Here is a 12,181-nt window from a genome sequence, read left to right on the forward strand (position 1 = left end):
GTGGGCAGAAGCGGGGAGGACGGAGTGGCAGACGAATAGAAAGATAATGATCATGTTGGTGCAAACAGTGACAGAGATGAAAGAAAAAGAGAAGGCTGTGATAAATGACTGCAGGTTTCCTTTAATGCAACCACAGCGTGGAGTGCACGTTTAGAAAAGATCAGTTGAGCAACTATATCTGAGAGGGATCTCCAGGATCCAATAAATACAATAAAGTCATTCAATAACAATCACTCAATACAGATTTCCTCAAATTAGAGCTAAATTTATTTTCTTATTTGGGTTTTACTGAGATAATTAAAAGCATAGGATTACTGACGGGACAACTGATTTGACTGAATGAACCTATTCTGATGATGATAAAGAAAGGCTAAAATTAATATTTCAGGCATAAAATTTGAAAAATGTCTCTGAAAAATAATTTCCCTAAGACCCACTCCAATGAAAATCAAGTTTTTAACATGTTCTTGTAGCAATTTCCCATGATCGAGGACATTTAAAAAGACAAATAAGAGAGTATAAAACGGGATAATAGGGAGTCAGAGCAGGCTTACTCTGCACCAACACTCAAACACCACAACTCAAAGGCAGATTTTTTTATAAACTCTTGCTGCGCTGCAGAAACTATGTCCTAGAAAATGACAAGGTTTTGGATTCATCCTAAAAACTGCATTACCACTGGAAAAACTTTTATAAAAGATCAAAAGGATGATTGGAGTGGGACTTTACAGATAAATTGCTACAGGTGTAATTGCATTCAGCTGTATTTTGCATCGCTGCTTGGCTCGGTGGATATAAAAATTCTAAATAAATTCAGTATAACACAAGAAAAACTTTAGTTTAGTAGCATGAAAAGGTAGTTTCCCCCACTTTTACCACCAACAAAGTAAATAGTGATTCTTAAGGCATATAAGATTTCATCTGTTAAAAATACCTAATGGATACTGCATAACTGTTGTGGTTGTGTGTGTAACATGTCACAATGACATTAAAAACCTATTTTATTCTATTAAGGAGGCTTTTTCAGGTTAAAGCAGCCTTTGACTAAATGACACACTTCATGCATCTCCAAATCCTCTCTTCCACAGGGGAATGAACTGTTTAAAGCCTGGTCATAAAAGTTTAGACTACAACATTAATTTGGACTCGCATTACAATTAACAACCCTTGAAGCAGATTTTATGGTATAGGAGAGGGCATCCAGGAGGAAGTCAGAATTTACACAGCCACACGGCAGGCAGAGCTCCAACGCACACACCAAGCTAGTTAAAAAGAATGCAAATATCTATGAATATTTTAATGAATGTTAGTGGTGGTTTGATTCTATTGCATGTATTTCTGAGAATAAAATACAAAACAAAAGACAGGCAGCATGTCACAATGGTTACACAGCTTTTGGATTCATACCTGTGGGTTAACGAGTGACTGCTGGTTGCAATCTGGTGAGGGAATTTACTGTAATTGACTCACCAGAGAATCTCTTTAAGAGCTGCAACACAGCAGTTGCAGCTGTAGTCATAAACACAGAAGCTAATTCGTTAGCAGATAGCGCATTCTCTTCTCTAACCTCCAACGCCAAATATTTCTATTGGTTAGTTGAGTCTTTAATATTTTTAATTGGTCGACCAAAGGAAATGGGGACGGGATTTGACAAATTTAAGGAGGTGGTAGGCCCCGCCCTGATGAGCGTCTGACAGTTTGCATTTCAATTTGAATTCATAATGCTATGTGAAAATGCATTGCATCAGTGTGGGGGGGGGGCGCTGTTTTGCAATTTCACTTAAATTTTGACACAAAAAAAGCACAACATTTGACAATGCAATAGATTTGAAGTTCCTAAAATGAATTTAAAGCAACCCATGTATTGAAATATCATTTTTTAATATTGAATTCTAATTTAAAACATGTATTTTCATATTCCAAGCCTGACTTGCATATTGAATTGTCCATTGAAAAATGCATGAGCAAATTGGAAATTGAACTGTCAATTGAGAATGGCGTATTACATTAAATGATGACTCAAAAAAACGTCCATTGACCATGTTCAGTGAAGGACTACTGAGAAAGCTGTTTTGATTGTGCTCTTTGGTTCTTCACCTAATTTTTGCAGTGTGGAAAAAGTATGAATGACTTTAGCAAACTTTTTTTTTTGCTTTTTTGATGCTTAAAAAAAACTTCCTCTAATCTGGATTTAAAATCTTTTCACATTTGTAGCAATTGGGTAGTTCAACCGATTTTATCAACATATCAGTAAAATTCTATTTTATCCTAAATGCATTTTTTTGTTAATGAACCCATTTATAGTGAGTGGTTCATTAAAATAATAGACTTGAGTTTATCTGACTGAAAGAGTTTTACTGCTTTTTTTTTTTTAATCTTTGGAACTTAGACAGGAGTGAAATTCAACAATAGGGAACAATGTAAACTTTCCCAGAAATAGTCAACCAAAAAATTACTCCACAACACAACAACTTACCCAGAAGGTCATGAAAGGAACCCAAAAACCTAAAAGCTGCAGCACAACTGACTACTGTGAGATGAAGTAGGTGTGCTGGAACGTACCCGTTCTCCAGAGCGAGGCCTCTTCTTCGGCCTGCTGGGTAAAGTGTCTTCTTTAGGATTGTTGTCTATAGCCCAGTAGGAACCCTGAAAAATAAACGAGGTTAAATTAGGCCGTGCCGTTTGATGGATGACAATCTATTGATACTAAAAATTCAGTGAATGTTCAAGAAGATTTTAAACTAAACAGTCAAACAGATTAAAAAAAAAATTCCCCCCCCAAAAAAGAGTAAACTGAGAATCTTTTGTGTTTATATACTGATAATCAATGAATTTTTTTTTTTAAATAACTATTAATTGAAAAACAAACCATAGTTCAAATTTTTTGAGACTTAAAGCAGAGTTGTACTATTTGACCTGTTAGCAGTTGCATTAAAAGGATATAGTAGATACATTCATGTTCCAAGTTGAACATTTAGACTTACAAGGTAAGCGTGGTCATAAAAAAGTAGCTTGTTAAAAAATTGGAAAGAGGCTAAAAAAAACTGAAAAACGTGACAAAGATAGTAGGAAATCAGTCTAAATTAAGTTACTGTCATAGTTTCAGATAAAAACCTTTTTTTTATGTTGGTGCGTTAAACCTGACATTTCAAGTTTTATAAAGACATTAATATTTAATGACATTAATAACATTTAAAGTATGAATAATAAGTCTATTAAGTTATTCTATACAAGAATCATTCAAAAAGCTGATTCAGAACATTAAGGATGCATTTTCACTGTGCCTTTGAGCAAAACGTTCCCCATGTAGAAAAACAAAAAATGAACCATGTTTTTGCACGCATTTGGTGCCCGGTCTTATAGGGCTCAAAAAGATCCACCAGCAAAACTAAAGAAAAACATGTGTTGGGAATATCCAAATGAAGATTCAAAATTATGGGATGGCCACAGGATCTATGGCTTGGAGGCAATTTTATGGCAAAGTGTAAAATCTGGCAATTTTCCCATTCACCCCACAATATGGAAAAAGAAAACTTGAGAGAAATTTCCCAAACAAGTTCGGTCTAAAACCACAACCGACGTTTCATTGACCTTTGACCTCGGGAAAAGCCATCATCTTGAAGTTGAAAAAAATAAATAAAATTAAAAAAAATCACCTTTTGAACTTTTACAGATTTAAACTCCTGCAATGCATTTCGATCTATTGCCTCATAACTCATTAAGCATCCTTAGTAGGTACTTGGGGGGGGGGGGGGGGGGGGGGTGTGTAGGAAGTAGAAGGTGAAGATTTTGAACTGTGTTAGCGTGGCGAGCTTGCAAAAGTGGCGTTGTCCTGTTGCAGCCAGATTTTTAACTGGAATAAGTAGGAAAACATGCATCCCTGGCTCAAACTGAACAAAACAATATTATATACGATTTGAAGTGAACATATTAGAAAAGTGGGCGTGGGTAACAAAAACCTCTGTTGCCAAAGAAATCCAAATGTTTACTTTTGTTTGTCACTTTGGTGCGGCCAAAAAGTAAAATCGTTGCCATGGAGATGAAGCATAAAAAAAAAAGCTGCCATTTTGAAAAAAGTGAAGGTTTTGTTGAATGAATTTGTCACATGCAGCTCTGACCAGGTAAAGGGGGTGAGTGAGGGGCATTTAGCAGCCGCTCAGTCAAAAGAGGGTGCTGGGTAGCGACTGAGGGCCACACAAAGCCGCTCACAGCTTTATTTATTTATTTATTTTACATTTGTATAACGATGGAGCAAGCTGATTGTAGCTGAGAGCTCCTCCAGGTAAACAAAAACCGTTAGAATAGCTACTTTAAAGGAGACTAATTCTAACATGGGCTCAAGTCGTCATTCCGCTGACCAGCCTACAGCAAAATAATTTAAAAGGATTGGCTAATCAACAGAACACGCGACATGTTGTGCATTGTGCAACTAAGTCACACAAGTAAATCAGACATGCGTTATTGCCACATATTACTGGAGGGGCAATGCTCCGCTAATGTGCCGCTGCTCACAAATCCAAACGTGTACGCTGCAGCACAGCGAGCAGAAATCAGCTGAAAAAGGAGCTCATGTGTGGATAAACTGACTGATCTACAGGCAAAATAAATGAAGGTACTTTGTCTTTCACCTAATGTCATTAATCAGGTGACATTTTATCAATATTTGAAATTATTACAGTTTGAGTTTATAAAAAAAAAAAAGATTAATATGTGAATGCATGGTGGAAAAAACTCTGAAATTAATAAAACCGATAAAACTCGCCCTCACCTCATTCACCAGCATACCTGTATGAAGTCTATAGTTTAGTGTAACCTGTTTATTGAAGCTACACAGCACTCAAGCACACAGTTTTTTCATAGTTTCTAATTATCCCTTGGGGACAAATCCAGTGTTTTTGAATTGAGCTGAGGTTACACAGCAGTTGAATGGTTGCACTCTGTGTCTGTAAAAGCGCCCCCTGTTTTAGTACGAGGCTCAAGGACAGTCCTCAAATTTGCATTCGGCACACAGACTGTTTATCTCAGACACTAAAAATAGTGATCGACTAGAACTACTCACAAATGGTACTAAGACACCTTAACCAAAAAACGTCAAGACATGTTTAAAAAAAAAAAAAAAAAAAAAAGCTCATATCTAAAACTTTCACTCAGTTTTTTTAGGACATTGGGACAAATAAGTGTTAATAAACGTAGATTGATCAAATTGAAAGTTTTGCCTTTCAGAGCTCTTCTCTTAGAAGCAAAACTAACTACTGCAGAGTCGACGTCGCTGCAGACGATCCGAAGTCGGCAATGCAGCCTCGGCTGTCATTATACACTTTTCTATATCAACTCACTTTTCTATGCTGCCTCTTTCCTGCCGTGCTCACTGCTTCCTTCCCCAGATTATCCACTCAGATCCTTTCAACGCACAATGTTCAAATGCAGCAGCCTCTAAATCAAAGCACACAAAGTGAGAGACGAGGTAATCAGTTGCTTTTAGAAGTCTTTGATTTCCTCCTGGTCTCATTTTTCTCCACGTTTCGCTTTTCCTCTTCCCTCCCCAGGAGGTCTAAATCTGGAATCCGAATTCAGGAGGTTCATGCAGACCACATAAACACAGCTCAGCCCTCCACAACAGGCGAACCCCCCACACACACACACACACCACCACCACCACCACCTCCCCTATTCTTGCCTTTTCTTCTCCCCTGTCTCTCAGTCCCACATCGCTGAGCAGTACACAGCCAATTAACGTTAGTACATGCATGATTTAGCTTCTCCCCTCTCTCTGTGGCTTCAAACACAGCCTGTACATTCAACTTCTCCACAAACAGATGACCTCGCCCCCCCAAGCTGAGGTATCGACTACTTTGATCCATGATGTGAATTAAGGTGCTGGTCAGGTCCAAGTAAAGCCAACCAGGGGGGAGCAACTCTCTTTTTCCAGAGTGTGGGGCTCCACTCAAGCCCAAGGATTTTGTTTGAATTATTTAAACCTTCCTACCCCTAATTCATTTTTTAATGGCTCCAAAATCCCATCAGAAAAGAGAAACTCCCTCCTCCACCCAATACAAAGTGAGGAGACTTTTGAAAGCTCCATGAAAAGTTTTAGCAGCTTTTTGTTTAACTTTTTTTTTTTTTTCAAAGTTATTGATAGTTTCAACACATCTAGGCTGCCGTGACCCCAAAAATACAGACTTTAACTAAAGAAGAAGTCATGTAAGGAGAGGCCTAATTATAACATTTGTCTGAGTGAAGAGTCCTTTGATTGAGCAAGAACATGAAGTTGAGAAATTGCAGCTGAAGTGGCCCCGGCTGCTGGTCTTCCTGTGTGCAGCATCAGCAGCATCAGCAGCAGGCCAACATTTAAAAAAGGAGTCTTGTGAGCGACGGAGAGATGCAGAGAAACGGGCCCCTAATAAACCACAGCAGATGCATGAAAGGCCTCGTACCTGAGGGTGTGTACCTACATATACTTATTATTCATTACTCTCCGTGCCACATTATTACTTGGCAGAATCAATATGGCAGGACCGCAGCACACAGAAATAGCAGCATTAGGTATTCAGCTCAGCTGCTTTAGGAGTTACAAGCTGCTTTTAACTTTAGAAACTGGATGTGTATGTATTTGACTCAAAGAAACAGGATCCGTCTGTTTTTTGGGGGGTATATTGATGCACGTACGTGACACTAAAGCAACTATACCCTTGAAAAGCTCCTATATTACCTCTGTGAGCTTGTTCATACAGAGTTGCACATGGTGTTGGGAGTGTTATTTGATCATTTAAACTCAAAGGGATAATGTTTAAGACAAACTTACTTTTCCAGGGTCATCCTTGGAGCGAGGCACTTTAAGAAAACACTTGTTCAAAGAAAGGTTGTGTCGTATAGAATTCTGTGGGGAAAAGACAAAAACAGTACAAAAGAATTACAAAGTGAATAAAACAACATTATAATGGCTTTGCTGTGCTCTTTACAATCTATAGACCCACATAAAAAACCTGATGGAGCTTAACCCTAGAGCACTATCGCCGGGTGATTTTCACCTGAGCATTTCAATATGTCGTGTGTCAATGAGTCTGTGCCTTCACCAGAGACGTCTCACGTGTCCCAGGAATGGGTGGCCCAAACACCACGTTTCTAGAATGTTTTTATTATTTTTTTAGGAATCTTTTGTTCTCAAATTTTTTATTTTTCAGTTATTCTTGAGCATGCTTTTAAGAACTTCCCATGTTTTTCTTTTTCATTTTGTTACACATACCACAGTTGAAAATAAAAGAAAACCACTCTAATTTATCATGTGTTGTCATGTTTGGATCTATTTTTTATGACAAGTATTTTTTGCTGGGTATATTATATCTGGTAAAAATTACCCGGCAATAGTGATGGTGTAACTTTTTTTAACAAAAGTATTATAGGGTTAATCTACTACAGAAACTCCAGCTATCTGTCCAACCATCCAATTCAGGGGTTGACATAGCCCAGAAATTTGCACTGGCCCACAGGGCCAGTAGTTTTTGAAAGTTACTGGCCCGACACCGCGCACAGCGAGACCCGCCGCTCCGCAGGTGCTTGCAACTTTAGGGGGGTCCGGGGGCATGCTCCCCCGGAAAATTTTATTATGGTGCAATTTGGTGCATTCTGGTGACATCTAGCACTTATTTATACACTTTTCAATGACTAAAAATAGAGCATATCAAACTTAAATCTGCTCTAGTCTGTTTCAGATGTTTTGAAGAGAGCGCTGCAGTGTAGTAGTTAACACTAGTTAAGAAGTGTTCATGCTGCTTCTAATCACTGCTATTTCACATTTGTTCCTAATCAATAGTTAAGAAGTTTTATTGACTTTTTTGCCCTGACTGCCTTAAGGTTCTGCTTTTTGTTACTGTTGCAAAGTTACATTTACTTTTTAGTTACTTTAGTTACCTAATTAAATTAAATAATTGAAAAATTAAATACAATTAAATTACTGAGATCATTCAGCTAACTAGAAATACTTACTGCTTACAGTGTTGTAAAGAAAAACAAAATTAAGTAGTTTGACCTTATACTCCATTTGAGTCTGAGATTCAGGTATTTTGAGTTGCCTTTGATTCTTTGACATTCAGCTTAAAGCTTAGTGCATACAGTTTCATCTTCAATGCATTCATTAAATATCTTGCTGTCCATACTACTAATTCCACCCGTCACTCCATCTAACATATTCCTATCTATTCCTGCCATGTCTTCCACATCTCTGACATGCTTCAGTCTCTCTTCAGTGACGGTGTTGGATTTATGATCATCGCGGTGAAAAACCACCAGGGGGCGCGCTGATATGTGTGTCAGTTTAAATATATCTGCCTAAAATGTAATAATAACCCACTGGCTTGTTCCTTCGTTGTTGCTGTTTAACATTGTTTAGTATTGAATTGTTACATTCAATAAAGTTTGAAAAAAAAATTGAGTGAGCGCGTGCCGCGTGGTGCTGGCAGTGACAGCCGCGCGCGCAGGCGGGAGAGGAGGAGAAGAGTGATAAAAGGTTTCCCATAGAAACCCTTGAAGTCTGAACACAGGACTAGCAGAAAAAGTGAATTATAAAGACGAGGTAAATCTACACGTTTTCGCAAAATATACTTTATTGTAAAAGGTGAAAAATGTATTAATTGTTAGATATTTTAGTGGCCCGAGCGGACAAGTAAAAAATAAAGTCTTGTGGTCCGTACTGCTCGAAAAACAGGACCGGGCCAGCGGACAAATGGCTATGTCGAGCCCTGCAATTTCTAAACCTGCTTTATTTGTTTTGAAGTCACAGGGTTCCTGGAGCCTATCCCACCGTGGGGCAAAGTCAAAGTGCACACTGGATGGTTCGTCAGTCTATTCTAAGCCCGCTGAATCCTTTTCAGGGTCACTGCGATGCTGGAGCCTATCCCAGCTACTGTTGAGCAAAGTCAGAGAACACACTGGATAGTTTGTCAGTCTATTGTAGGGTGAAACTCAACCTATTGATTCAATTTATACAAATACGGTCAAGGCAGAAGATGCTTTCTAGATCAACTTTTGGCACTTCCTTAGTTAAATGTGGGAATCATAAAAATCAATAGTAGTATTTCCTTCCATAATCTTTAACCAAGCAGCCGATAGCATATAAAAATGGTCACTGTCCGTTTTAAAAGCTGAGATTCTGCCATTTTTAAAAGAAAGGCAGTGACAAACACACTCAGCTTGAAACTGAAGATAATTCCTGATAAAGTTCCTATCCAGGATTAATCCAGCTCAGACTTTCCAATGGACACAGGAAACAAAACCTACTAACACACAGATGAATCACCACCAAAAAAAAGTATATTTATTCCTATAATGCTTAAAAAATAGCTAAAAGGTCAAATCCAACATTAACTATTCATTTAAAATTATCTTTAATCTTCACTTTGAATTCGACAATAAAACCAGAAGAGTGTTCAAAAACAGCGCTGTGTTGACAGTCCAACAATTTAAATTCCGCCCCATATTTGAGCAGTATGAATCGCCTAAGATGCTTGTAGAGCCCTGTGCTTGGTTTCAAACAGCTCTGGCTTTGGGCTGGAGTCCTGGTATTTGAAAGCAGAGCAGGCTTTCATTTTGTAGTCCTAACCATGAGAGAGGGAAAACAGACAAGCTGCTGTGCTGCAGAACCAGACAGGTGTATTGATTAAAAAATGAGGCATCTCTCCTCTGTAAGACACACTGAACCTGAAGATTAAAAAGTGAAGCTGATGTACATGAATTGCTTATAGATGGCTGGTCAACACTGGCATGTATGTATGATGATGACATCGCAGGGTTTTGGGAGGTTCCACTACACGGAGATGTGGTCTGAACACCATGATCCGTTTCAGTTTCCAGTTTTCTATCAATTTAATCATAGAGTTACTTCAAACTTTTGACCTGTAACGTATTACATTTTTTGTGATATTGACAATTAAAATGATGTATAGGATGTTTCTGCTATCTATGCCTTTCCTGCCGAGTCATGGATGCAAGACATTCTCCTGTTAACTGAAAATCCTCATTTCTAGGTTACTGATTAGGGTGCAATGTTCTAGGATTGGCTGCACATTGTTTTAAGCCTGTGTGAGAGTCTATCTAGGGTGTAGATATAAGAAAAAGGAGGAAGGAAAAAGGAGGAGAGGAAGGCCTTAAAAGAGGGGCCCACAACTGTGCGCGCTAGCCTGACACGAACCTGTTCTCCCTTCAGGCTCCCCTTCTCCACTCATCTGCTGCTGCTAATTAATACCACTGGGGAGGTGGAAGGGAAAGATAGACTGATGGGAGGAATTTATTTTCCCTCTTCTCGCTGGTTATACCTGCTCCAAACCAGATTTGTTTCTCCTACAAAAACCGTCTTCTCTTAAGACGTTGAAGGAACCCTGTCCACCTCTGCTTCACCCTAATCCTCCAGAAGAAATGCTTCAGCGGTTTTTAGCTGCTTTACTTAGCGGGTCACTGACTGTTTGAGGCCATCCATCAAGAAAAGACGTGGAAGTCGGATGGTGGAGAGAGGAAGCAGGAAGGCCACCAGCATAATCATTTATAGGGATTTGGGGGTTGTTGGGGGGGATTTACTGGATCGCCTGCTTCCTGGCTTTGATAGATGTGACATTTGTAATTAATTTTTATTTTTACTCTATATTTTGTCATTTAAGGGGATTTGCTCACCTGGGCACCATTTAAACCACCTCCACATCTCTCACAAGAGAAAACTGGAGAGTAAACATACAAAAAACGATTTTTAATCACAACTAAGCTATTGAAAAACGTAGGACAGTTCTTGTGCTGTTCTTAAATCAGAAGCCAAACTGGGTCTTGATGTTGCACTTGAATGTGGCTGGAGAGGTCTGTGGTTTTGAATCATCCAGCTATAAATATCAAAATTCTCATAATTCGTTGTATCTATTTGTGTGTTGAGCACCACAGCTATGCCAAAAGCGGGAGTTGCATTTATGATGCCTTTTTAAGACCATTTCTTTTTAGCATTTTCTTGTGGCATTTTTCTCTTGATGGAGAACATATATAAAGAAAACTAAGCTTAAAACAGCATTTCTGAGTATTTGTTTATTCAAATGGTTGTTTCTTTTTCTTTTTTACATTTGGATCACAGCTAGTGTGACAGTTAAGATCAAAAATTAGTCTGAATGTTTGTTGTTCGATTAAATTTGGTAGATGTTTTTGGAACTGTAGAGGGAATGATTGGTTTCTATCCATGAGATGAAATGGTTTTGGAAAACGGAAACCATATTTTTTAAATGGTAAATATGTACATAATAAACAATACAACATAAAGGTTTTTGAGCCACTTTACAAGAATTCCAGATATCAGATAAGAAATAGGAAATAAATAAAGATTTTTTGGGGGAAATAACTCAATTTTTTTGGAGTAAAAAAAGACAAAAAATACGAATCTCTACAAATGTACTAAGACTTTTTAAAAACATTGTATATGATCTGATGTGTTTGTATTTGTTTGAATATACATTCCTAAATTTCTAAAGCCACACAGAAATGTTGTCTGTATTCAAAAAACCGTAAATACTTTATTTTCAGTTCCAGACAGCATATTCTCTCAGTAGATGTCTGATTTGCAGTGCAGTGAAATAATATTATCTGATTCAGTGCCATGTCTGTTTTCCACCCAATCTTGCCCTGCTTGATTAACCATCCTTTCTATTTTATTTTTTTAACTCAGCTGGGGTAATATTCCTACCCTTTACTGCCCCATAACACACATCCTGGTTCTATCCTTACAGGCACATGCAGGATAGAGAAGACATTTGTGCAGCATCTTGGAACTGACAAAGTTAGAATGGTTACATGAAGGTTAAGCATGAATGATTTCATGGCATCCTTGAAACTAATAAATGAGAATTGTGCTAAAAAAAATAGACTCTGAAAATAAGTTTTATGAGAAGGAGGATGAAGGAGAACAGAAGTTGTACAAAAATTTCATGGGTCCCGATGAGGTTTTCAAGAATCAATGACAACGTTTCTGAAATGTGTGTGTTTGCATGCAGAAATGAAAAGATGCACGTTAAAGCAGCCTGGGGGGGTGGTCTGGCCACAGGCAGGAATTCTGTTTGTGTGTGTAGGAATGCAATTACCAAAGAAACAGGTCACACGGAGACAGGAGACATTACGTAAGTCGTGAAGTTTGGAGGATTTAGGCTATGACAACTGAGGTTAA

At 38.2% G+C, this 12,181-nt stretch overlaps 1 protein-coding gene across 3 annotated transcripts in view; it reads right to left on the reverse strand.

Annotated features, from left to right (window-relative positions):
• The window catches only part of LOC101156973 (forkhead box protein J3), a 76,305-nt gene that overhangs the window by 25,768 nt on the left and 38,356 nt on the right, over positions 1-12,181 (reverse strand). For all 3 annotated transcript variants that reach the window (XM_023956503.1, XM_023956507.1, XM_023956504.1), the window contains 2 exons: positions 6,803-6,877; positions 2,563-2,646 (listed from right to left, as the gene is read on the reverse strand). In XM_023956503.1, the coding sequence (XP_023812271.1) occupies positions 2,563-2,646; positions 6,803-6,877 (159 nt within the window). The remainder of the gene's footprint in view (positions 1-2,562; positions 2,647-6,802; positions 6,878-12,181) is intronic.

Source organism: Oryzias latipes, chromosome 7 (assembly GCF_002234675.1).
Source record: "Oryzias latipes chromosome 7, ASM223467v1".
In the NCBI taxonomy this organism is placed as follows: domain Eukaryota; kingdom Metazoa; phylum Chordata; class Actinopteri; order Beloniformes; family Adrianichthyidae; genus Oryzias; species Oryzias latipes.